At 38.8% G+C, this 27,880-nt stretch overlaps 1 protein-coding gene and 1 long non-coding RNA gene across 11 annotated transcripts in view; one reads left to right on the top strand and one right to left on the bottom strand.

The window, feature by feature from the left end:
- Window positions 1-2,829, bottom strand: part of RBM26 (RNA binding motif protein 26) — a 55,156-nt gene extending 52,327 nt beyond the window's left edge. For all 10 annotated transcript variants that reach the window (XM_052705863.1, XM_052705864.1, XM_052705865.1 and 7 more), the window contains exon 1: window positions 2,634-2,829. In XM_052705863.1, the coding sequence (XP_052561823.1) occupies window positions 2,634-2,704 (71 nt within the window). In that variant the 5' untranslated portion in view covers window positions 2,705-2,829. The remainder of the gene's footprint in view (window positions 1-2,633) is intronic.
- A 2,047-nt stretch (window positions 2,830-4,876) lies between these two features.
- On the top strand, window positions 4,877-19,271 carry LOC128071614 (uncharacterized). Its single transcript, XR_008201909.1, has 4 exons — window positions 4,877-5,292; window positions 10,706-10,899; window positions 14,245-14,351; window positions 16,863-19,271. It is a non-coding gene; the product is annotated as an uncharacterized LOC128071614 (long non-coding RNA).
- The last annotated feature ends 8,609 nt before the right edge of the window (window positions 19,272-27,880 follow it).

The following is a 27,880-nucleotide window of genomic DNA, read 5'->3' as shown; positions in this document are numbered from 1 at the left end:
AAAATATTTCACACTTCACAACTATCAAGACAAAAACACCACAAGGATATGATGATATGTTTCTTAATCTAGTTGGGAAATTCACCTGCCTATTTTGCAGCTAAAGGTTTCAGAAAGAGCCACGAGATACACACACTTGACACACTTTTGTTTAATTAAAAGGAAAAGACATGTAAGAAGTTATTTTCAGCCTAAAGTAAAACACCTCCAGGTTACCGGTGCTTATGGTCTTTTTGTGCTAGCATAACACCTGCAGTTCTAAAGAACTAACAGTATACTAGAATTTCCCTAAAGTCAGAAGCTACAGCTACAGGCATACATTGCAGGTACCTGAGATTAGAACTATCTCCAAGGTACTTGACTGGTGGGAAATGACAACATCTCTACACCAAATCCAGTGCGCAATAAGACGACACAGCTGTATAGAACACAGCATAAAACTCAGGGACAGCTGAGTTTTAACAGTTCCTTCTTTCCTCCTGAACTAACAATTCAAAAAAACTCAGCATCTTCCAAATCAGTAATAACCTACCCCACAACATACTTTTCAAGCACGAGAACCATATTTGAACTGTTCACATGTTGCATTTAGCTTAACAGAAACATCCTGATGCCTTAAGTGATTAAAGACAGAATATCATAGTGATCTCAAACCCTGAAAATTTCAACTTCAGCATTGAGCTGTTGAGTATCACTAGCAGACAAACAGAGGAACACTGAATGCCATGGTAAGAAGTTACCACTGTTCATCACTGATGAATGAAGCCTAGGGAGAGCTTCGGAACCACACTGACCCCTAGCTAAATCCTACCTGGCAAATTTTTGATGGTTTCAAATCACTCGTAAGAAATCTAAAATAAACTAGTAAAGTCAAGCTTCAGCTTCTGATGTGCAAGATCAAACCCAGAGAAGCCGAATAAATATTCAAAAGCAGAACAGTCTGATACAGACCTGTAAAATCAAAATACCCTAGTGTACATACTCAATAACAAAAGACATTTTAAAGCCAATTGAAGCTCTACTGCAACCGTCACCAGCAGAATTCCAGCCTAAGATTTCACAGAATTTGACAATACTGCCAAATTGTTTGAAGCTAACATATCAATCCCCAGTAGGTGCCTAACTGAGAAGAATCATGCATGACCTATCATTTCAAACTACCACCATTTATATAGGAAAATACAAGACTTTCTGAAGTATTACCTGTTACAAACCTTCTGAGCAGCATGCTCTAAAGACATATCAAACTGACCATTAACAGAAGTTTCACGCAAGAAATCGTTCAAACACTAACAAGGAACATTCTGCGTCAGAAGACTATTGCCAGTAATAGGTCAGCCGGATCTATTACCACAAATCAGAGTATGCTTTGTTATTTCAGTAACACCTTATATTTACACAAGAGGAAGATTAGCTCACCTCCTTCATAAGAAAGACACTTTTCTTTTTCCAAATAGAACTTAAAATCATGTCACAGTATTAAGGATTAAATCTTTTGCATAAGTATCTTCTATATAAGCATGCACTCAGGGAAATTTGGTGCAGGCCTAATTCAAAGTCCACAGGAATGAAGTTCAAGAGTCACTTACTTCAGTGTTGTCTTACGGAAAAATGAACAACCCCTCCCCAGGTCCTGAGCCTCATTAAGGCTATTTCAACATAGGCCATACAAACTATGTGCGTACCTACGTATACTAAACTAATGCCTATGGAAGCCATAGAGCTGATCCTCCTTTCCACCTCAATTCACAAGTGTCAGCCATGGACAAGTAACTCAATAGAAAAGTTAACACTTGAGCTCATTTATAAGCTCTGGTTATATTGACTCAAATTACGCTCGAAGAACTTAATGCAAGCATAGTAGAGTGGTGTTTCATAATGCCAAGACAAGAGCTTGCCCTGATCCAAAATGTCCATAGGCATCACTCTTCCAGAACATGAAACATTTAAAACCAAGTTCCCACATTAGTGTTACCAGAATATTATCCAGTGAGGGAAAATCTGTACTGCGTGGGCTGAGTATCTGCAAAAGAGTCCTTATTACTAGCATGAATGCTATGCTCAGAGGCCAAGCAGGTATAGGCAAATTACTCTCTGGGCTCCTACTCCCCAGATCTCTATGTAACTGATGCAATTTTTAGCTGCAAGGGGCTACGACACAAATGTGCCACATGTTTAAAACAACTGCGAACGATGTAGAAAACACATCACCCCCGGGTAGAAACCCCCGAGCTACATGGGAGCCCTCTGAGAACGCCAGGGTGGCAGCCGAAGCCCATTTCCCCGGCCTCCATGAGGCGAGCTGAGCGGGCCGCACACGCAGACATTACCTCCGCTCACTACAAAGGGAGGGAGCACTGGCGCTAGCGACGAACGCTGTCGCTAGGGGGAGAAGCTGCATCCTCACGAGAAGGACGGTGCTACCTCCCCGCCGAGGACCGTGCCGAGAAGCGGGGGCACGGCACAGCCCCGCGGTGCCCGATGGAGGCGGGGAAGAAGGGCGAGCCGACGGCACCTGCCGGAACGCCGTGCCGGAGCTCTGTGTTGCAGCGCTCCCCTGCCCGAGCTGCAGGCCCGCCTTTTCCAAGGGAGGATTATTCAGGAGGGAGAGAGGCAACGCCGCGGCTACTCACATGGGCTCCAACGTTTTGCTGAGCCAGGATTTCAGCGCCTCGAAGTTTTCTATGATCATTTTAACCACCATCCAGAGCGGCCCGAGCCCCGCGCCTCCCCGGCAGCAACAGCAGCACCACCAACGACGGCGGCGAGCTCCGTGCCGCCCCGCCGGCCGGGACCCCGGCTCCCGCCGCGCCTCCCCCTGCCCCCCGAAGCCGCCTCCCGGTTCGGCAGAGGCCGCTCGACAGGGGCAGGAGGCCCAGCGCCACGAAGGGGGCGGAACCAACCGAGCGGCGGCTGCTCCCCGCGGGCCCCGCTCTCGCTTCTCCTTCGCCGGGAAACGCGGCCCGGCCGCCCCGCGGCTCCCCTCTTCCTGCTCCTCGGCAGCGGCCGGCGGGCACCGAACGCAGCCCCGAAACGCGCCGCCCCCCCTCGCCCCTCAGCCGCAGAGCGAGGCAGAACGAACGGGCGAGCGAACGAGCAGGTAAGATGGCGGCGTGCCGCTGTCGCGAGCATAAGGAGTCTCGCGAGAACAGGCGGCGCGCGGAGCCTGCCGGGAGGCGGAGCCAGGCGGGGTTGCATCGCGGCGGTTGGGGGTGTGATGGCGGCGGCGGGGCTGGCCGTTGTAGTTGGCTCTGCCCGGAGCGGGTGGAGGCGGTTCTTGGCAGGAAGGAGAGCCTCCTGGGAAGCGAAGGGGGTGCTGTTATAACGAAACGTGTGTCGGAGAAAAAGAAACGTGGGAGGGTGCTTCCCCCTCCCCTGTGATGTGAATATCATAAATGTCAACGTCTGGAAAGTTGCTTAAAAACACTACAAAAAAAAAAATACATTTTCCAGATCGATTCATCAAAGCCCGTATTCATAAACACTGTTAGTAAATGCAACCCTGCAGCAGGGAGAGAGGTATTTTTAGAGCTAGCAGAGCATACATCTGGGTAAAAACAGCAGCACAGGCACCATGTAAAGCGTACAGTCACCCTCACAGCATGGGATGATGCTGATCTTAGGGGTCAGATCCCAGGAAGCGCCCATATCGCTTCTGCTGGCCTTGGATCAGTGCATGCTGCCACAGCTCAGACCGAGCCAGGGGAGCTGAGGCTCTGCTCCATCTCCCTGTGGTGGCTGAGTCCCATAGGGAATGCCCGCGGTGATACTGAGTTGTCCTGTGAGATACCTGAAATAGCAGTAAGTACTGCTGCTTTTTTTCAGTACCCCTCATTTGCTGAGTGCTGAACAACATGGCTGATGCGATCTTATCTGCCTAGATTCAGTGGGCTTATGACAGACCAGCATCTAACCCCAGGTTGTGAGCTGTTTTGTGTGGTCATTAAGCAGAGGCAGATATTCCAAGGAAGTAGTGGACTGTCTGACTGAGGGCAGAGCAGATACAAGACTGTTGAGCTGCCGTCCTGTTTCTCATGGCTATAGGATTTGGATAATCAAACTGACATATTGATCTGTCAATATATCAGCATCCTGATGTCCTGCCTATGTTACATGGAATCGGGATAACAGCAGTAGTCTTGGAGTCCAGTGGTGAAGATAATAAGATATATTTGGATGCAGTAATATCAGGCTGTTGTCCTGTCTGGAGAACTTCTTCAAGATTCATCCCTATCTTCCCTCTGCTGATAGCAGCTCACCACAGACTGTTACTACCTACTTCCCCCTGAAAAAATATTTACCTCTCTTAATCTGTTACAGAACAAGGACTGTAGTATATTACAATCCTTATTTTTTTTCATGCTGCTGAGTAGAACTTGACCTCTGCAGAGAAAGTGTCAAGTATCCAACATAGCTAAATAAGCCAACACGTAAAACTATCAGTTTTTCAGGCACATCTGTGAGGTCTTTCCAGTTTCTCTGCATAGTGGAGAGTGAGCGGCAGATCCAGTCAGTAGACAAAAAGTCACCAACATGTGAAATTCTTTGGAGGCTGTTTTGTACACATAAAAAAGGCTTTGGCTTGCAATCACCAAGATGCAAGTTAATTCCCCTCGAACATATAAAAGGGTTATGAAGCTTGGATGTGATCTATCTTTGAAAGGACAGGCACATAGAAATCAGGCACTGTGATAAGAATCTGGCCCTTAACCTTTTACAAAAGGCAGTGTCTAGTAGAAACAATTCAGGAAAACACTGTGTCAGTCTCCTTCACTATTATCTTGGTAACTACCTTTGATCCTTAAATATACAAGCCAGCAAGAAAACATTGCCTCCAATTCTTCCCTTCATAAAATGTTTGGATATAATCGTGGTTGCGAATTTGCTGTGTCTGACACCTCATTTTCTATACTGCTATCAAGCTATTCAGAAGCACACAGTTATAAATGAAATTTGTGATCCACAAACGTATTTCACAAGTACGTTTTAGGCACTTTATCTGCATGTAACTTATGAACATTAAAATGCTGATAGAAGCATGCACTATCACCCCTCTGTGGCAATATTAACTATAAGAAATATATTTATAGCTGCCGACATTTCCTCTTTTAGCATTTGCGGACTAAACTTTAGGACTTACAAACCAACAGAACCAACATCTTCAGAAGTGGCCACAACGTTCTGTAGCACTTTTAAATCAATTTTCATTTAATTTCATGGCAGGAATTAGAAGAAACCGAAGCGAGAAAGTATTCATTAGATCTGAGAATAAAATTTCCTCTGGCATGTAAGGTGGGTTCTTTATGTAAGATGGCTTCTACTTAAGACACAACATCAGAAGAATCTTATAACTTAGAGGAGGTAGTCTTTGCTTAAACTGCAGTTGCACATGAAATCAGTGCTTTAATTTAAAAACATATTGAAAATCATATTTCATTTAATGCAACATAATAGAGAATCTGTGCAGAGGGTTAAAGTAATTATTAACTTCTCATGTTTATGTGAGACAAATAAACTACTATTTCTCCTGTACCTATTCAGTGTAAAGTTCATAAACTGCCCAAGAGGAAAAAAAAAAAAAAAAAAAGAAAATCATAAATGTCATTCCTACCTATGTAATGAAAGTTAGAAAGAAGATACCAAGGGAAAGAATGAATTTTTGAAAAGATTGAAAAGTAGCAAATGAATAATTTAAAATATTCTTCTTAGGTTTCAACAATTGTTGAAATTTAGAAAATCAGTTCCTTTTGCTGAATGATAGTGGTACACTGTATCCTGAATATGATCTGCAGAGACCAAACACTTCTTTGGAACTAAATCACAGCTATTGCAAAATATGAAAACAGATAAATACATGCTTTGTATTAATATAGAAAGTACATTTTAACATTGATGATCTTAAAGTATAAGTAAATTGTCATGGTGATAAAGAAATACAAATCTAATGCTCCTATTTATTCATGCATCAGAATTACTGATTCCTACTAGCACTTTCCGTTTATAAACACATTATTAAGTTCTTTAGAGTAGTACAAATGTTTTAATGTATTATAACTCCCAAGTTCATAAGTTTATTATGTGCCTAGTTTGCATTAGTTTCATCTCTTTCATTTTTTACATCTAAAAATAATATCATGAACATTTTCACCATTTAAGCCGCTTATGTTGGAGATGAATATTGCCAACCAACGCAGAGATTTTTATTTTTTTTCTTTTTTGTCCCCAGTTCTTAACCAACTGATCTCCAAAGCTGTGGGCACTTTGATTATACACTATCTTTGTCAATGTGTAAAGGCTGGATTTTTAAGAATTAAAGACCTTTTTTTGAAAGCTGACATTTTCTTGAATGTTCTTTAATCTCATTTTAACTTATATTTTTTCTTCAAAATTTTTTTAAAACAAAGAATAGTTAATAGTTGAGAACATCTGCCTTTTTGCCAGGCCTGTCTCACTTTTGCCAGACAGTGTCTTTATCATAAATAGAATATCAATTTGTGTTTTTGTTTGATTTCTTCTATGTCGGTTTATTTTTTTAAGCTGCCAGACTGACCTACAGCATTATTAAATTCTTCAATATACACAGGTCATGCTTCACTTTATTTTCTTTTTAATAGGAAAGTGAGGTAGCAATTGCTGTTGTGTGTAGTCATTCTTTTCTGAAGAAGAATATGTAATATTACGCGTGATTCTGGTTCGGCATGGTGATCCCAACAGTTTCAGACATTAAGCCCTTAGTATCTTTCAGAAATCCAAACAAATAAAAGCACTTAAGCTCTACAGGCCTTACAAGTATCTGAGCCGATGATGTGGAGATAGAGGGTTTTGTTTCCTTGCAGTGTGCCACAGCTTAGCCCCAAATCATTGGCTGAAATAGCAGGGTCAATGAAATTGAATGGCATCACGTTGGCTTTATGGAACAGAAATATTTTGTTGATCAGATTTTTAGTTTGTGCTTCCTATGAATTTGGACTTTTGCTGTTATTTGCTATTTCAAGATGTGTAGACACACGTTTGTAGATCTGCAGATGTATGCACTTGCTATGTTCTGTTCCTTTGCCTAATTTACAAGTAGTGAATCATTTTCATGCAACTGTAGTTTTAGAATCAGCAGCTGGCTTTTTTGTGTGATGCCACTATATAGGATTCCCAGAAGAACGTATTAGTGGATATTTCTAAGCATGTCTGTGATCCCATCCTTCTCCTGTATTCAAATGTGTAAGCTAGGGTCATTAGGGACAGAATGAAAATCTCTCTGTGAGTTATTATTTTTATTTTTCATTTTACAAACTACTGAGCAAGCAGGTCTTTTAAGTATTTGTAGCTCATGTAGCATTTATCCTGAGATTACAAGACACAGAGCTGAGCACTGCTTTTTTGAACTGACATTAACACTTGTTAAACAGGTTTTCTGGAAAGCCAACGTCAGAACAAGTATTGCAGTCAAAAGTCAAATCTACAAACTGAAAAAGAACATTTATCTTTATCACTGTTTAAATATAGAGAGAGAAATTACTAATGGTGGATATTTAACAGACCTCACACTTACCAAGTCATACTACAAACTAAGTCTATATAGCGTGTTTCTAAATGGCATTGTGTTTTAAAAAATGAAATGGGTCAGTTTTATATTTCAAGATGCTCATGTTGTGGAGCCTCATTAGTAGCCTCATTGTACTAATATGGGGACAGCTTGCTGTGGATTGCTCCATTATGCTAATGGCATCAAAGTGAAGCTTAGCCCCTACCTCTGCTATGGAAACAATGACTGAAAAAGGGCCCAGGCTGTAATTAAGACATTGTCTGCTTCCCAAAATGAGGTTGAGCAGGAAAGGAAAGACATAGTTCATAACTGCCCCTATGACACCAACAAGCAGAGCTTAATCTTCCAGAAGGCATCTTGATGTAGTCAGCAAGTACCAGCTGTGTCTCTATGGTCTCTGCATGAGCAAACAATTACAGGACAGAGCCACACCTGGATTTCTGCCTTCAAGTAGGGGTAAGTGGCTGCCCATATTCCTGAATTCGCTTTCAAGAACACACGCTAGATGAACCTGGTTGAGGCAGGATGCAGCTGTGATGCTGAGGACTGGACTGTACCGTTGTTGTCTCTGCATGTGCTCTGTGTGGAGTAACTCTGGAGAAGAGACACTGGCTTACTTACGTCCATCCCAAATGTCATTTCCAAATTCCTATTTTATGTGCTTACATACCAGCTAATGTTCTGACTCATTTCTGGCCATAAATGTACATTTTTGTGCCACATTTCACTGCACATGGACTGTCGACTTTTGTCTGTGCCAGATTTTGAGGTGATACTATCTAGTGTATTTCTATACACAAATTTAATAAACAAATAGAATGGATAGTGTCCTTTGAGTGTCAGATGTTAATCGTGCATAAACATGGGGGAAGCAAGAAAGATGTTGATTTTGCTCTTCCTACTAGTTGTTGTGCTCATTCCACCTTCCTGTTAAATTCAACAGAAGTGGAGGAGAATTATTCTCTCAAATAAGTGTTTGTGCAGGACACATCACATGGGAGTTAAGACATTCCTGAGGCATGGTATGCCTTCTGCCTCTTAACTCTGTGAGGTCATGGTTGACTTGTAGTAAATGAAATAATAATCATAAGTGGCAAAATGTACATTTTCCATTTATCTTGAAAACAGTAATTTATTTTTATTTATAAATAAATGCTGGTTTCACTTAAATCCTACTGCCAGCTGCTCAGACAGACCACATGACTGATCCAATAAAGGTGGCTTCACACCACAAATGGAAGAGCTGTGTTATTCAGCAGATTCAAAACACTGCAAAATAATTTTGAAGGCTACGCCGCTATTGGAGTGGAAGATAATTCAGAGTACTTATTTTTTCTTCATAGCAGAATTCTGCATGCAGAATCCAGTGTAGTGAAGTAGTGAAATCTTACTTGTGTGAGTTCTTCCTACAGAAATACATGAGTAAATCACCCCCTAGACGGTCTTAATCTTTTTTTCTTTTATTTTTTAATTCTTTGCTTTGGTGTTATTGGATTTAATGAGTAATCAATTAAGAATTAATCTACTTTTAGTATTAAAAGGGTTATTTAAATCTTATTTGTCAAGAAATTATTCAATAAACTCTATTATACTGCAGTTTTCAGATTGCTCACCACAGAGATCACATTTTTGATAACGTGATGGATTATTAAAAATTACTTCATTGGAGAAGAGAAGGCTGAGAGGAGACCTCATTGCAATCTCCCAGTATTTAACAGGGGGTTATAAAAAGAAGAGGAATCAACTTTTTACACAGTTAGAAGGTAATAGGACAAGGGGCAATGGGTTTAAGCTTAAGGAGGGAAGGTTTAGACTAGATATCATGGAGAGGTTCTGCCCAGAGAAAGAGTGGTGAGGTGCTGGAACAGGCTGCCCAGAGAGGCTGTGGATGCCCTGTCACTGGAGGTGTTCAAGACCGGGTTGGATGGGGCCCTGGGCAGCCTGGTGTAGTACCAGATCTGGAGGTTGGTGGATCTGCCTGTGGCAGTGGATTGGAACTTGATGGTCCTTGGGGTCACTTCCAACCCAAGTCATTCTATGATTCTATGATTGCTAATACTGAGAAAATCTGTCATCCTTTGTGTGAGACATTATTTTATTTTTCAGCTTTAGATCTTGGGAAAGAAACCAGAAAGCTTGGAAATAAAATCTATTTTGTAATGTTTTGATTTTCTGTTTGAGAGAAACAACTTTCAATTTTTTCTCTTCCCCTTTAAGGAATCCATTACAGCATGGTGTTTTAAGCTTGTATTTTCTCTGTTGCTGATGGTGAAGTTGGGATTAGTTTTAGATTGATGCTGCCACAGAGCCAGTAGAGGGAGCACAAACATTGCTTCCAGTGTTGGTGATGCTGTAGGGGCAACCTGGATTATTTCTCTGGGGAAAGCCGGATCTGTTTTTAGAAGAGATTTTTTTTAGAAAACTTTCAAAGTCTTTGTTTTACAAGATTCAGTGAAGATTAAATTAAGGAGTAGCTATTTTCAGCAATTATTATCAAACATAAAATCTATTCATAGTTTTGTAAATAGCTAGTGAATAAATGGATTCCCAATCATTGCACATTTTAGAGAGTTTTTTTGTTTTTAATTTTGTTCTGCAGCCACTGATAAAGGGGAAGGTTTTGTTTCTGTTTTTTACGAATACACTGAGTGAAAATAAAAATGCGTAATCTGTGTGGCAGCTTTATGCAACTGAAGAAAGGGATTTAAATTGCTTTTATGCCTTCGTTTTTGCTTAAAATGGCTTTTATATACTAAGGTATGTTATATATCGTTTTCAACTGCTACTACGTACTATATATATATATATATATATTTGTTGTTGTTGTTTGTTTGCAAGCTGTTTTATTTTGAGTGTGAATAACATCTGTCCTTGCTTGAGAAAACATCTGAGCTCTTCATCTCAAGAGGTTCCTTCCAGCTGCAAAGGTAGTGGCATTCTGTCATTTTCTAATACTTGTTTAAGAAAATGTTTTTAAAAAATCCTTCCAAACACAGGTTCAGATGTGAACCATTTAAACATTATGATACAGTATGTAGAAACAGAAAAATATCTTCAGATTACCTGTTGACCTTCTCCATTAAAATACTTTCTGCAAACTCTGAATTGTACGCTTTCTGACCTGTTGTTCTTTTATGGTACTGAATAATAATACTTTTTCTGTAGGTAGCTCCATTTGCTTTAATGCAGACTTTCAAGAAGAGTAGTATTTTTCACTGCAAAGAAGCATGCCAAGACATTTCTCTAAGAGCCAACATTACTTAATGCTTCCAGTCTTCTGTGTACTGGCCATATACTGCAGGATAAGACAGCATGAGAGAGGAACTGGAGATTGTCATTCCAAGAGTGGACACTGCAAGGTATGTGTGGCATTATGATCTTTTTGTCCTCATGGTCTTTTGAACGTGTTGCTTCAAATCTCTTTCTGAAGTCAGTGTTTTTTTGCAGAGCTGCATGTGGGTGGTCAGATCATTAATGAGGTTTATTTTTTATTTGAAGTTAATTTTTATATATCATATTGAGTAGTTATGAATGCCAGCTCTGAAAGGAATTAACTCGGGAATACATAAATAGAGTAATTTTAGTTGGCATCAAAATAAAGGGAGGAGAATATTACTTATATTGTATTCTGTAGATGATGTTGAATGGATTCATCTCCTTGAGTAAAACTGAATTTATTCAAAAGCTGATACTGTGAGAACACAGAACTTTCTCAAAGGTTTAGCTAGAACTGTTAAATTACTTCCTATAAAAGCCAATAACTATGACAGTATTTCCTACTTACATTATGCATAAAGGTGCAAAATTCTGCCATTTGAAAAGAAAAAAAAAATACAGCACATTTGATAATAACAGCTCTACAACTTTTTTTTTCCCCCTTCAAACTGGAGAGGGAATAAAGAGTCTCACACAGATGGTGATAACCACAGTTTTACATAGTTCCTTAAACACTCTGGTCTAGTCTGATCTGTAGTGATTTTTTCATGGAATCATAGAATGGCCTGAGTTGAAAAGGATCACAGTGATCATCTAGTTTTGACCCCCCTGCTATGTGCAGGGTCGCCAACCACTAAACCAGGCTGCCCAGAGCCACATCCAGCCTGGCCTCGAATGCCTCCAGGGATGGGGCATCCACAGCCTCCTTGGGCAACCTGTTCCAGTGCGTCACCACCCTCTGTGTGAAAAACTTCCTTCTAATATCTGATCTGTATCTCCCCTATTTTAGTTTAAAACCATTTCCCCTTGTCCTATCACTATCAACCCATGTTGCATCTAGCTTGTGCTTATTTGGACAAAATACTTCTTCCTTTCCTTTCATTTCCCCTATTGTAGCAATGTCCTGTTGTGCTTTTCGGTCATGTGGTGTAACAGGAAAAAGAAACCAACAACCCTTTCCAAAACCCCTACTGTTCTCTCACTACTAGAGGGCTCTCCCAAAATACTCAGGGGAGATAGCTCCAGTGACAGACTCTTCTAGTAGCGTGATTGCCATGGCAATGGCTAGCCTGCAATCAAATCAAACCAAATCTCTGCCAGGTTTTGCAAAAATAAATGCATGTTGTTTATTCGCTTAATGTTTTAATATGGATATGCACTTGCTGGGATTTTAACTCCACAAAACATGCACAGTGTGAGATGTGAAACTGGCGGAATTTTTGATATTTAGATATTGGAATGAAAGAATAAATGCAATTTTTAAACAAGTATTTGACATCTTCGTTATCACCCATAGCAAGGTGTCCGTAATGTTGTTTGCTCAGGAAAACCTTACTGGGTTACGAATCTGAAACTAAACACTTGTACCAGCACTCAGTAAATATGTTGCTCGACTAAATATAGAACTACTGTCATCAGCAAAGGGTATCTGTGAGGGAGTGATATTTCCTATAAATATACTAAGATACATGTGCATTAGTTTAATCTAACGAGGGAGATGTAAACAAACTTGACAACAGAACTCTGAATGGACAAAGTAGGATGCATAGAAAATGATCAAGGGAAACTACTCTGCTAGATGAAATCCTTGATTTTATACCATTTCAGAAAAATAAAACATTTCTTATTTGTTGAGCAGCTATTGAATTGAGAATTTATATAATACTAGAAGAATTTATTGGGGATAATTTTATGAAATATTTCATCCAAACCAGGATTTCTTCTATATTTATTGTATATTTTTAAATATCAACCTGGCCTTAAGTTCCTAAATTTTAATTTTCTTTTTGAGATGTCTGAAAAGGGGCAAATTTTCAAAGCATGATTATTTAGTAGTTTGTGATTATAGCTTTTTCTCAAAAATAAACACATTTGCAACTCAGGTGAGCTTCCCAAAACTTGTTCTTAATAACTAGTGGCACTTTACGTTTAGGCCGTGAGGTTAAAGGCATGAGAACAGTTTTATAAAGAATAACTTGTTTGCCTGCTGTATCCTTTATGTTTTCAGATTTATCAGTAATCATAAAACGATTGCACTGAAAAAACACTGAAAACTTAAAATAAAATAAAAAAATAAGTCTGTTGATTGTTGACCATCTTTGGGCCAGGACTGTGCAGCTCTACTGTCCTGTGTTTGGCCAGAAGAAAGAGTTCAGAGAAACTGGTCAGATACTTGGGCCAGAGTGTCTGTGACATAAGAAAAATATCAAGAATAAACAGATCACCCTCTCCAAATGATTTTTTTTTTTGATAGTAGCAATCTAAGAAACATCCAACATATGAAAAAAAGATCTTACTTTGAATTATTGGAAAAGATGTTGCCCATTTTAAAAAACACAGACGTGTTAAAATGTTAAAATGTTGATACGGATAATAGTGTGGCTAAAAATACTGATACTGATGTGGTTAACATCCACATATCACAATAGAATTCCTGTAGATATAATTTCCATGGATTTATTTTTCGTAAAGGCATAGATATAAGACACAGAGACAGAGGTCTTTAAACTGCAGAGTTTGTCTTCTATTTATTCTAATCTCTTTCATGTAAAAAACAGTGTTCATCACTATTCCGAGTGATGGGGGGCTGTTGGAAAACCCCTGGATAGGTGTGGTGTTCACTCCTGAGGAAACATGAGAAACACCTAGATGAGCCGACTGAAAAGTTCTCCACTGTTCAGTGCAAGGGAAATACCAGAGATCTTTGAAGTCCAGCCACATTGAAGTGGGTTAAGTTAGTTCAAGTGCATCCTTATTAAAATCAGCTTGTATTTAAAGTTAGTAAGGCAGTCTTAGATAAGGGCACAAAATACCTTTGGAAGAGATCATTTCTTTAGCTGAAGTTAAAGCTACCTAAATTGCAATTTAGAGAGTAGAGAGTTCCTGCTCCCAGCTAACCATTTTAATAAATGAAGATAAAGTAGTGGCATTTTAGGATTTAACACACTGCAAAAACCTGCAGATATTTTGTATTGATATTCTCAAAGGTATAGCTTAAGCTTATGCTGGGCTATATATAGCCCAATATCTATACAGCCAAAATAATCCAGTATATATTGGATTATGTTTGTTCTGATGGATAATGACTAGGAAGAGGAGATAGAGGACTTTCATACAGCTAGCCTATAAAAAGACATTGGCCAGATTTACTCTCTGCACTTGGCCTTTTTTTCACTGTAATTTTGGTATTTTCCAGCTGTTAGAGGTCATACTTCTTTTACTTACTGATCCTCCATTGTGTGTTTGGTTCTGTTCTTTGCTCCATGAAGGCAAAGATAGCTGTTGGACGTGGTGGTGGGGCTGCTGCAGCAAGTCATGGCATCTGAACAAGGCAAAGACCAGCCAACTGTCCAGGTCTCTGGGCACGTCTGCAGAGGTGAGGTGGGTCTTAGGCCAAGCAGGAAGCAAGATCAGTGGATAGGGATCATGCCTGATAGCAGCTAAGGTCAGCCACCATCTGCTGATCACCAGGCGAGTCCAGAGTGATGAGGCCAGTTCAAGGTCAGAGCCCTGATAGAATAGATAAGTAGATCAGAATAATATTCCTGCAGCCATTGAAATAATGGTAGTCTGCAGTTTCCTTGTTGTTAGATAACACTTTGTCAGGTACTGGAACAGTGTTGTTGCCAGCAACATACCTAAATGCTGCAGTGCTGTTTTTCTTCTCAATAGTTTCTGCTTTTAAAATATGTGCTGTGAATTCCAGCTGACACTGAGTACTTTGTCAGTGTAAATGCCAATGCATGCTGAAAAGTTGCAATGGAAAAGTTTACAAGACAAACAAAAAATAGTAGTAGTATTAGCCTCATTTTCAAGTGGGGAACAGAGCTTGCTGTGAATGGTACAAGGTGTTTTAGCAGAAACAGGACTTAAACTCAGTTTAACAATCTGTGTGCCGGACTAGCCTTCTGTCCATCACTTGGCTTATGGTTCCCTGGTAATGACCAACAAGTGGGTATTCTCAGCTGGAAGCTGCCATGACCCTGATCTGTTGTCAGTATTGGAGGACTCCTGTGCTTTGCACAAATCATAGGAAACATTTTAGCTACTTGAGCTGTGTGTGAATGGAACAGTAATGTTTATATTATCAGACCTGGTGATATTTTCATGTTCCTCAGGCCAGATGCACAGCCAGCTATGAGACACAGGCATGTAGTGGCATCCCTATATACTTGTATAGCTTTGTTTTTGGGGAAAAGAAAGAGTTATTGAGTCTATAGAGAAAGCAGAAAGCTGTAGTGGACTGCATGTCTGTTATATTGGGAGTTCATGACCCCACAGCATGACCCCAGTAGGTCAATCTAGACATAAAGAAAAAGTCTTACATGGTTGCCTATGTCCTATTTTGAACAGAAATGCTTGATGAATTAAAGCTTTTCCTCAACTGTCAAGTCCCTTGTTTTTCCCAATACCATTTAGCCCCTTGCTGCATGCAATGATCGCTGTGCAAAATGGAGCATCTACTCTATTTCTACTCGGTCTTTTTGCACAGATTTCTATGAGGAAGTGTAATGATATTTTTCCAGTGATTTGATTGTGGGCAAAACTAAAGCTATCACTATAACATGCAAGAGGAATACTGTCAGTTGAAGCTTTAACATCAGTAGCCTCATTGCTTTGTGATCTCATTTTATTTTAAGTATACACAGAGGACTTTCAATTAAATGCAAATTAACTAGCTGATTTGTTTAATAACTGTGTGTAGCAGAGCCCTCCAAATGGTAAAAAAATATGCATACTTTCATCTTAACATTATGTGCTAAAAACTGAAAAGTGTTGCTGGCATATTATCCGTGATGCAAAATATTTATGAGTCTGTGTGTTCTGTGTATTAGTGCTGTCTGCAGATGCTAAAAACTAAGCTAATTTTGGAATGGTTTATAACCTATTAAAGTTATAATAGACTAACCCTGCATCTCGAATTAGCCTGTGGAGGTTGGTATGCACATGTGCTATAAATTAGACATCATGTTTTATAAATTTTTAAGGATTCTATAAAACTATAACATAAAGTGGAAGAAGTGCTATAAGTGATAGTAGTTTATTAAATGCATGCACATTATATGTAGCTGATTGCTGTTATAGTTTTAAGATGTCTAGAGATCCCAAATGGCTATGGGCTTCAAACAAATACATTGTATGTGACAGTTCAGGTTATTAAGGCTGTGAAGTGCAAACAGAGAAAAAGTTTTTAAAAAAAGAAAGACAGTAAAAATAGAGATTTGCATGAAGGCATAGATCAGTTTATTCAAATGTTAGAAATATTCTGAAGATTTATAAGAGCATCAAGACTTTCCTGGTCATAATGTAATAGAAAAATGAAGTGGACATGTATTTAGTGCATCCTTCATCCTAGATTTTGCTACTGCTGTTGTGGTATAACCCAGCAGCAACTCAGCACCACGCAGCTGTTTGCTCACTTGCCCCCAGGTGGGAGGAGTGACTGAAATGGAAACAAAATGGAAGGGGTAGGTTGAGATAAAAACTATTTATTAAGACAGAGAAGGAAACAAAAATGCAATTATAACTATATATATATCTCCACTGTTCAATTGCTTGCCACCTGCTGACCAACACCCAGCTAACAATACTACTGCCTACTAAAGAACACCCAGCTAGCAATGCAACATCTCACCTCTTGCCAACCAATGCCCAGTCTACCCCAAGCAACATCTTCTCCTTCCCCTAAGCCTTCCCTTTTCCCTTTCTCTCCCCACACCCCCCTCCCACTACCCACAAACTTTATGTCCTCCCACTTGATGTCACATGGTATGGAATAATCCCTTGCCTAATTCAGGCACTAGTCCTGGCTACACCCCACCTCCTACCACTGTGCCATGATGGTCGTTTGATGCTTTCTCCCATAATATTCTTGTATCCATGTTAGGAAATCATGATCTGGATGGCTGAGCAGCCAGAGGAGTGAAGAACTGGTTGGATGACTAGTTGGAGAGTGTAGTCCTCTGTGGAAGCTGGCAACTGTCAGGATCTGTGCTGGGACCTGTCCCGCTTTACAACTTTACCAGTGACCTGGAGGGATTATGCACTCACATACATTTGGCATATGCTACCAAACTGGAGGTGAACAGCAGATAAGCTGGAAGGCAATGCTCCACCCACCAGATACCTAGACAGGTTGAGAAAATGTGCTTACAGGAACTTCATTAAACTCAGCAAGAACAAATGCAAGTTCCTGACCCTAAGAAGGAAGACTCCCTGGCAGTGATAGAGACTGGGAAGCAGCAATTCCAGGGAGAAGGCTCTGCGAGACAGCAATATGAATGCTTGTAGCAGGGAAGCCAGCAAATCCAGAGCAGTGTTAACAGGAACTCAGTTGGTCAAGGGAAGTGACTATCCCGTGCTTTACTTAGCGCTTGTTAGATCACGTCTGAACACTGTGTGCAGTTCTGGGCTCCCCAGTACAGGAAACACATTGTTAATCTGGGATGAAATCAGTGGAAGGCCACCAAGATGTCTAAGGATGAAGCCCTTTCCAAATGAAGAAAGGCTGAGGGAGAAAGGTTTCTTCAGCCTTGAGAACGGACAACTTCCAGGGCACCAACAGCAGACCTCAGTGCCTATGGGGAGATAAACAAGGAGATACAGCCAGGCCCTTTACAGCAGTGCATGGGGATTGCTGAGACAGTGGCACAAACTGGAACAGACCAGATGAGACTGTACATAAGGAAGAATTTTTCCCTATGAGGACTCTCAGGCGGTAGAACGGGTTGCCAAGAGAGATTGCATTCTTTCCATTCTTGATGGTCTTCATCAAAGGAGTTGGACTAGATGACTTTTAAGGGTCCCTTCCAACTCAAATGATTCTATGATTCATGACCTGACTGGACAAAGCCCTGATGAACCAGTTCTGTCCTCAGTGAGCAAGACACTGGAATGGAGATTTACTGAGGTCCCTCCTAGCCTGAAATGTCCTATGTGTTAATGACCTATATTTTATGATCTTAGTCACCTTTATGATTAACAACATGTCTAGAATGTGGTTAATTTGACCTAATTATAAGAGGAATGTTGTTGTACAATTGCCTGTTTCTTCACTATGAAGATAGTACAGACAGCTCAGATCTAATTATCAATATATGAAATATCTAAAATTAGGTCAGATTTTCATCAAAATATGAGGAAGCACTTTACTGTGTAAGTGTTGGAATACTGGCACGGGTTGCCCAGGGAGTTTCTGGTGTCTTCTCCTTACAGACCTTTAGAAGCTGCCTGCATATAGAATCATAGAATGATAGAATCATATGATCCTGAGCAACCTGCCCTAGTTGTCCCTATTGAACAGGGGTTGGGCCGGATGGACCCAGAGGTCCCTGCCAGCCTCAGCCATTCTTTGACTCTAATTTTGTGGATCCTACCCTGAGTGTCTGTTCCCAGCTCTCTGAAGGCCTTGGCTAGATATGAAAGAAAGAAAGAAGATATTTCTGTGTAGTGCCATGGCAGCTATAACACTTGCCCAAAACGAAAGTTATCTTAAATCTAGACTCCTCCGATTTTTATTTTTTAATCTGAAACCGTGTTGATACAAAACTAATATATATCCATAGTATGGATTTTGCCTGGTTCACTCAGAACACTAAGAAGGTCAAGTTATTGCCTTCCTTACTTCAATCTTTACTGCTAAGACTTCCCCTTGGGAATCCCAGACCCTGAAGGCAAGAGAGAGAGTCTGTGGAAAGGAAGGCCTCCCCTTGGTCGAGGAGGATCTGGTGAGAGATTGTCCTGACGTAAGGAACAAGGTGTAGCAGAGTTGGACTAGATGATTTCCAGATGTCCCTTCCAACCTCTTTAATTCTATGATTCCTTTCTCTGGCCTTCTGTTCCTTGCTGGGCTGTGTACCGTGCACTGTGCACCATGCTTTGGGCTCTGTCGTGCCATGATGGAAGCGTGACTTCTTTCTGAGCAAACTTCAAGTCCATTTTTCCCTTTTCCTCAGGAAATGGAGAGTCTAGCTGCTAATAATTCTATGACTCACTTGTCTGAGCATCAGAAAAAAATGGGAAAGAAAACTTCTTCATAGACTTCTGCTGGGACTTGCTTTCTTCACATAGCCTTCACATAATTGGTAAATAGACTACAGAATTACCATTTATGTTATCACATTATCTTGCACCTTTTGCCAGTGTAACTCTGACATAATCAGTTTATATACGTACAAATGCATTTTATAGCTGTATCTATAGCCATAAAAACATCATAATGTTCATTTATGTTACTAATAACAAGTTGGAAATAAACAGTTAAATTAAGTGCATCAATAAATGATAACAGATATAATACTGTTGATTTTTCCCTTGATTACTCCATTCAGGTTATATAGTGGAAAAAGTTTGGTAGTTTTCAATCCATTTCAATTTACAGAGCTCCTATGCAGGAAATAAGGAACCCGAAGTTAACCTTGCTGTTCTTGGCTATTTTTATTACAAATAAATCCCATGGTGTGTCTATAACACTTTAATATGTAGCCTTTTCAAAATTATGCCTTTAGCTTAGTTATTGCCATGATTTTTCCTGCCAAATTTATGTTCTATGATTTATGACCTTTTTTTTCTAATATATTCCTTGTACTAAGACAGGTTAGTGTATGTTGTTTGTTTTCTATCACTTAGCTTGCTGGTACCGTTCTCCTTTGCAATTCAAACAGTAAGCATCTTTCTTCATACTAATTGAAAGCAAGAATGTGTATTTGACAATGTAGCTGTTACTGACACAGTTCTTTCTACTGCATGGTGTACTTTGTCTTCAAGCGTTAGTGCCCCAAGGCACACCTATGCTTGAGCCTTGAGAATGCAGTTTTGGGTTTTCTTGAAGATTTTTTGCATTTTGAATTCACAGAATGGTGCAAAGTTAAGATTTCTGAGCACAGAAATGAGGAGTGATTACCACTGGTTATGTTCAGCATCTCAACTATATATATCATGTGTACATAAACCACAAATCTTTAACTACTGAGTAGGTAGAATAATGTCTTACCTATCCATTGTAAATAATGCTGTTTTCCATTTTTTAACTTTGTGCACACGTATTCCTTCAAAAGTGATATTGTCCTAATTTTGGTCTTCAGTCTTGAAAACATTTAGATATGTGCTTTAGTTTCAGACACCTGAATAGATCTGGCATAAGTAGTATTCCCATATAAAAACAACACTTGGAAAAATCTGTGCAGGATAAGTCTTGTTGATGAATAATTGAAGAGTATTGAAACTATATTTTACAAATTTCCATCCTGCTTGCTTTATTCAGTACCTATGAACTATTATTTATCAGAATATATTTTTACATATTACACCATAGATTTGAGAAAAAGCAAATACTTTTCAAAATTATATTTCTTATTACTTTAATTACTTAGCAATATTAATGCTTTCATTGTTGCATTGGAGCATATGCCACACTCCAGGCATTTGGCTAAAAAAACCTGCAGGTTGTCACATGTACTTTGTAGGAACTGTATTTATCACTCAGCAAAATTACTATTATGTCTCTTTTTCTGCCCAGAATATTACTTTCAGATATTAAATGGTCTGTGAATGGCCTAGGACAGACCTCACTAGCCTCTGTTTACTTTTTTTCATGCTGGCATTGTTTTAGTAATTCATTTAGGATTCAAAGACTTCCTCCTATAAGTTTTCCTTACAACTATAATAGGTTACATAACTGAAGGCATTTCAGGTAGCCATTCATACAAAAAACTGTCAAGATTTACAGCAGATACAACATGCTCAGCCTTTTGTTATACTTATTTGTAGTTTTTACTTAACTCAATGCAATGTTTAATGTGAGCTGTCTCTTAAAATGGAACTCTTCAGCTTCTCTTTCTACTATATTATATCAGTTAGTACTTGTGACTCTATATGGAATAATCACCTACTTGAAAGGCAAAAATGAAAGTAAGTAGTATTAAAATATGCTCTCATCCAAGCCTTGTGTATTTTTGTTGAAAAGATTGGTAAAACTGATATTCCTGTCCTTAGTTATTAGAGCAGATATTGCTCAAATATGGAAGCAATTATTCCCATCCAGTTGGTTATCCATTCTCTGCCACATGTATGCTACAGTAACATAGAAAGTGACTGTTGATCAGAAAGCTATCATGGTGGTGACGCACTGGAACAGGCTGCCCAAGGAGTTTGTGGATGCTCCATCCCTGGAGGCATTCAAGGCCAGGCTGGATGTGGCTCTGGGCAGCCTGGTCTAGAGGGTGGCAACCCTGCACATAGCAAGGAGGTTGAAACTCGATGGTCATTGTGGTCCTTTTCAACCCAGGCCATTCTATGATTCTATGATTTGAGAGATAAAGGATGCTGAGAAAATGGATTTCATCACTTATTTTAAAAAAATTATCCAGAAATTAAAGTAGAGCTCCTATCCAGATTTTTATATGGTTATTTGCACTATTACTGCTGCTGTTGCTACTAGATTCTTGCTTATTTTTTAGAAAAATAATACTTCCACAATGACTGTGCTTCTTACTTACCATTTCCATTGTTGTTCTCTAATAACATATGAATCTCTTTTTTAAAAATTAATTGTCAGTATTTATGAACATGTAACCTTTCTATTATGTCTTTCAACTTTGCCAGGTGTGACTCATTTGGTCATTGTATTACTAATGTCACACATGCATTTTAAATATTTTAAAGTTTCAAATGGAATATGGAGTCTCAAAATTAATGTGTAGTCTTTTGCACAGTCTAAATATGAAGACTTCTTGGTAAGCAAGAATAAAGATTTTGGTAGTTCTTACATGCATGAAATATTTTCATTAGTCTAATTGACCATGTCTGTAGGGAAGTTTTGAATATAAACATTAAACATTTATTTGCTTTGGGAAAAATAATCTCTGTATCAGTTATGCTTAGTTCATGGGCATAATAAAAAGATGGATTTAACTCTGTCATCTCAGAGGAAAGAAGAAAAGATTCAAACCCCATCTAAATAGTAGAGAAATATTTCCCAGATCCTTTTTCTGTGTTTACATAACTGATATATCTAAAGTATTGGAGCAACTCAGCTGGAGATGTAAGCATAATAGGCAGCCACTGTAATAATTGTACCAAATGCTTAAAAGCTTCTCCTTAAGTACTGTTAAGATTTAATTTTTTTCCCTATTGACAGAAGGATCCTAAGGCTTGCTATACTCATAATAGTGTTCAGAGTATTTTTAGTTACGGAGGAAAATGATGCTTTCATCCTTGTTTTTATTACCATTTGGCTGTTCTCGTTTGCAATATTTTAGAACTCAGATATATAGTTTCAAGATCTCCTGTGTGGATAACACCATCCTTAAATTGATAACAGAAGAAGCAGCTTGAAAGAAACACATTTTTTGACCAAAAAAAAAAAAAAATCAGGAAAAATAGAAGCTCCTTTTATGAATTTTGTGGTCTTCATTCAAATGGATGATAAGAAAACCTTCAAAATTACATTTTGAATTAAAATGACTGAACTCAGTTTGAGGCAACTTTTGAATTATAATTGTCAGCTGGAGGAGAATTAGGCATGTTCTAATAGCATTTCTTCGAAATACTGTCCCATGTAAGAATGAAATGCAGGAGACGTGTCTCTCATTCTCAGACTTGAAATATTAGAAAGAAGCAATTTCAAAAAATGTGAGGTCTGAAAGAATATTCTTTTCTTGAACCATTTGATCAGACTGATCCACCTCTTTAATGCCCATTCAATCTAGGAATTTTCCTGCCCCTATGTTTCCTTTCATATGATCCTGGTCATCAGTATGTCTCATGCCACTCTGTCATGCTAGTCTTTGCCTGTAGATTGTAGGGGAAATACTGATACATCTTCTCTTACAAGCAAAATAGCAATTCACAAAAATAACTGTGTAGCAGTACTTTCAGAAGTTCAAAACATTTTGTCTTTCAAACTAAACATCTATGCTATCCTCATATGTTTTCTAAAAAGCTTAAATGCTCATGAAGGGATGTGAATACTTGGTTGAGTATTTCTTTTTTTTTTTTTTTTTTTTCCAGTTTTACCACAGGCATATTTAATTTTTAACCTATAGACCAGTAATGTGATCTATTTTTCATTTCCTTTATTGATTTACTTCACTGTGAAATGTTCAAAGTTTCAACTGCCATGTGACAGAGATCAGAAAAAAATCATGGAATCGTGGAAAATGAGGTGGGAATGACTACCAGAAACTATGCTGGTGTTTTTTCACCATCATTATTTCCACGAAATATTCCAGTGGTAACAGTGTACTACTCAGAATGAGTTATTCTTTACTACAAGAAAGTGTGTCATAGTATGTCTGCCCAAACCAGGCGAGGAATAGGATTGAATTTCTTAAGTATTGCTCCAGTCCAATTCTAGCTTTCTGAAGTTAATGTGTAACCACTTATCTAAGACAGGAAGGTGGTGAAAAGCTGGAAAGAACTTCCTAGCTTAGTGGGAAAGATGTGAAGGCAATTGGAAGGTCATTTCTCCCTGATATCAATAAAGAAACAAAGTGCTTTTTGCAAAGGAGTAAATCCCCCCCCTTCCTTCCACTTGTCCCCCCTTCCCCCCCCCCCCAAAAAAAAAAACAACCAGCACCAAAACAACCAACCAAAATACAAATAAACAAAGAAAAAACAATCAAGAGGCCTTGTTCTTAGAAATCCTGAGCTAGCTATTGCTGTACTAGCAATTTTAAGAGACTAGAGAGTATCTCATGCACAGTAACTCAGTGGTTTATATCATTAAACTGCAAGTACGATCCCTGGAGTTTGCTATAATGTCTGACTGTTCCTAGGCACATGGTTTGGAAAATAACATGGTGAGAAAACATTCCCAGTAGGCATTTTAGGTCAGAACGCCCTATTCCAGAGAGTCTAGTGGTGTAAGTATGGGGGTGGGGAGCTGTTCCACGCCAATTGCCTTCGTTGCCAGAGAACAGTCCTTGGTACTTTTGATTACTTAACATAGACCAGCCAGCTGATGTGAAAATTTCTGGATGCTTGACAATTCCGTAAGTATGTGTACTTAAGTTGAATGTATAGATTCAAGGCCTAATTATAGACTTCTTTTTAAAAAGATGTTGTCCTGAATAACTGAACAAGAACAGGGCAAAGTGTTCTTCCTTACTGCTGAAGGAAAACTGATGGCTAGGACACATGCCAGCTCCCAGCTGGATCACCCTGAGCCCTGTGTAGGCTTTCACTCCTCCACTGGCTGCTCAGTAAGTGCCCTAAAATGCTCCTTCCTTTGCCTATTTTATCCATTGCATGGAGTACTGCGTCCAGGCCTGGTGCCCCCCGTACGGGAAGGATGTGGAACTCTTAGAGTGGGTCCAGAGGAGGGCCACTATGGTGATCAGAGGGCTGGAGCACCTCTCCTATGAGGAAAGGTTGAGGGAACTGGGCTTGTTTAGCTTGGAGAAGAGAAGGCTCTGGGGAGACCTCATTGTGGCCTTCCAGTACTTGAAGGGAGCGTATAAACAGGAAGGGGAACAGCTGTTTACAAGGGTGGACAAGGAGGAATGGTCTTAAACTGAGACAGGGGAGGTTTAGGTTAGATATTAGAAGGAAGTTTTTCACTCAGAGGGTGGTGACACACTGGAACAGGTTGCCCAAGGAGGCTGTGGATGCCCCATCCCTGGAGGCATTCAGGGCCAGTCTGGATGTGGCTGTGGGCAGCCTGGTCTAGAGGGTGGCAACCCTGCACATAGCAGGGGGGTAGAAACTAGGTGATCCTTTCACCTAGGATTGTGGTCCTTTTCAACCCAGATCATCCTATGATTCTATGATTCTATTTGTATATGATTTATTCACACCAAAAGACAAATTATAACCAGAAAGCAGCTGCGACAGAAGTAACAGCATGAACGACTTGACTTGGTTTGCTTATACTCCCTTGTCCTCTTTGCCACAGGACAATACTTTGAAGCGAAAAATAGTCAATGAATTAACACCTTTAAGGCTTCAAATAAGTGAAAGCAGTTCTCATGTTAGATCCTCAAAGATAGAATTCACTACTGCTGAGGTTTCTTACCTTGAAATGCACAGCTACTTTTGGCTTTAATGAACAGAGAGAATATCAAGGGGATAACTTGATGCTAAGTTCTTAGATCTTCATAAATCTTCAGATTACTTGAATTAGAAAAACTGTTGTGTCAGTATTGTACCACACTGCATCACATTCTTCTACTTAAATTTTTTGGTTGATGCAACTGTCTTGTATGTTTAGTTCTGTTAAGGAGCAGATACTCTTCAGCAGTCACTGCAGAATGATGATTCTTTAATAGCCCACAGTAAAAAAAAAAAAAAAAAAGCTCAATTAAAGTGAAAGAATGAAACAGCTTCCTAGGAGATTGGTTAGGTTGTATCACCCACATATTTTCTTCTGTGCCTTTCTTTTTGAATCTATTTATTATTCCAAGGTATTCTGGAAGAAAGAATGAGACCCAAGTGATGATTAGGTTCCCATCAATTTAATGGAGAAAAAATGGAAAAAAATATTTTCTATAAGGGGCAGTCTTTTACAATTTATTTTTTGGAGCTAAAATTGTCTGAGGAAAAATTATAAGCTTTCCGTTTCTGCAATGAAGCCGTAAATTACATTACAGTTTTTTTTGTTGTTGTTTTTTTGTTTTTGTTTTTTATTTTTTTTTTTTAACAGTAATTTACTCTAATTAATTCTGAATTAATGCTTCTTTGTATTTAAATTGATTTGACATACAGGTATTTATGCTTACAGGCTGGTTGTTAATAGCATTTGTCAAGTTATAACAATAAGTTTGTTTTTCAGTTTGTTAAACTCCCTTTTCCTTATCCAATTTATTTTTCCCACACACTGCACACCTTCTATCAAAACTAGATTATCAGCTTATCTAAAAAGATGGTAGAACTCTTCTGTAGTTTTGATGTCCTAAAAATTTTAAATTAAATTAAACCACTGTTTTCCATAGTCCCTATAAAGAGAGTATACCCTAGCATATTCATGAACTAATACAGAAAGTAACATTTCCTTACCTAACTAAATAGGATATTGCTTCCGTTCCAAGCATCTAATTGATCACATAGATGTTTTATTTTAGATTCCAAAATTTTCATCAAAACTCAAGGCTATATTACAGAACATTTTAATGTGTGTTGTCATGATTTTTCAAATTGGATCAAATAAGTATATTTCATCACCTTTTTCATTTTTTTCTTGAGCAGCTGACAAATCTGAAGTAATTATCACAAGGGATACTTCTATTCTAAATCCCACATTCATGTTCCCTTCTCATTTCCTTTGTTTTTAAGATAGTGTAACAAAGATGGCATAAACGATAGGGATGTCATGATAATCTTTAGATTTAATCTTGCCATGCTTTCTCATAATTTGATTTTCTGTTCCACAGAAATACTTGCAGTCCAGTTAGCCTAGCTTGTTTTTTGTTACCTTGTATGTTTAATAATGAATCAAGGGATTTACCAATGTGTGTTAATGTTCTGTTCCCAAGAAATCTACGCTTTTCTTCAATTTCTTCAAAAAATTATGTATCCTGACTTTACTTCCAGAAGGAATTTGCATTTAAAGTAATTAAGAAGCTTACTCAAATCTTCCCTCAATTGTCCAGTAGCAATTATTATTTAAAATGAAAATACTCCCATTTTCACTATAGGAACAACTTCTCTAGTTCGGTATCTTCCCCTATTCCTTTTGTCTACTCTACCTCTACCACAAGCCTACACACTTTTGAAACCAGCTTTTCAGTGCCTCTTGCAATACCAAACCTAGTAGGTCCAAAAAAGAGAAGACCCAGTTGAGATATTACAACAGTCTACACAGTAGGTGGGAAAGCATAAACAGAGAGCTACTACTTATTCTCTCTTCCAAAAAAAAAAAAAGAAAAAAAGTTTATCAAGTGAATCTAGTAGGTGACAGGTTAAAAAACTAGAAAAGAAAATGCTTCTTCACACAATGTAGAACTCTTGGCCGTTTGGCATTGGGATTTTACAGGCTTATTAGGGGTCAAAAGGCAATGAATATATTTATTGAAGAAAATTCTACTAAGGCCTATTAGATACAAAGTTCTTGCTTGTGGTTTGTAAGCCGCTGGCTCCTGGAATCTGTGCAAATATGCTGGGGTTGTATTACTACATGCCTGTCTTACTCTTACCCTCTTCTCTGTGCATCTACTACTGGCAGTTATGTGGAATAAGATACGAGGGTCTGGGACATGTGTGACTTAGTAAGGCTGGCCTTGTTCTCTCTTCTTTATCACATTTTGCAGAGATTCTGTTTCTGAAAACATGACCTTTGACACATATTAATTCTCAGTTAATGTTTTCCAGTCTTTATCAAAACCCTATTCAAAACATTCCTGTAGCCACACTGACAGCCTGCGTGTTTGCATCAAGGTCAGCCATAACATTCACAGTTTTAAAATCACATCTTTTTTTTTTTTACTATAATTTGATCTCCCCATCTTTAGTTGGATTCCTCAAAAACATTATGAAAAACTGAACTATTTTTTCCTCATTCTTTATTGTGCCATGTTTTTGGTTTTGGCTTTTCACTGTCCTGCAGCTTCAGTCAAGTTCCCTTACTAGTATTCTGGAAAAGAAAAATTATGTGTCCTAGCTGAATTTGTAATTTTGCTTATGTAGAACATATATATATTCTATATATCTAATACAGAAAAGAACTCAATATGAGTAATGCAAGCTAAAATCTTTCTTTAAATAAGAAATGGTTGATAGGCAGAGGCTGGAAGACTAATGTAATTACTGTCAATAGCTTTTAGTTTTCATTAACAGTTGATTGGAACCCAGTCAGTTTCCAGGAAGGAATATTACATGACTGGGTATTATATGATCCATTATTATTCAACAAGTCCCTGGAAAAAGAAGATATTTCATGTGGAGCAAGACAAGAGAACTTCCATTCAGTTG

Source organism: Tympanuchus pallidicinctus, unplaced genomic scaffold (genome assembly GCF_026119805.1).
Source record: "Tympanuchus pallidicinctus isolate F22 unplaced genomic scaffold, pur_lepc_1.0 scaffold6, whole genome shotgun sequence".
Classification (NCBI taxonomy): domain Eukaryota; kingdom Metazoa; phylum Chordata; class Aves; order Galliformes; family Phasianidae; genus Tympanuchus; species Tympanuchus pallidicinctus.
This window is presented reverse-complemented; position numbering and strand designations above follow the sequence as displayed.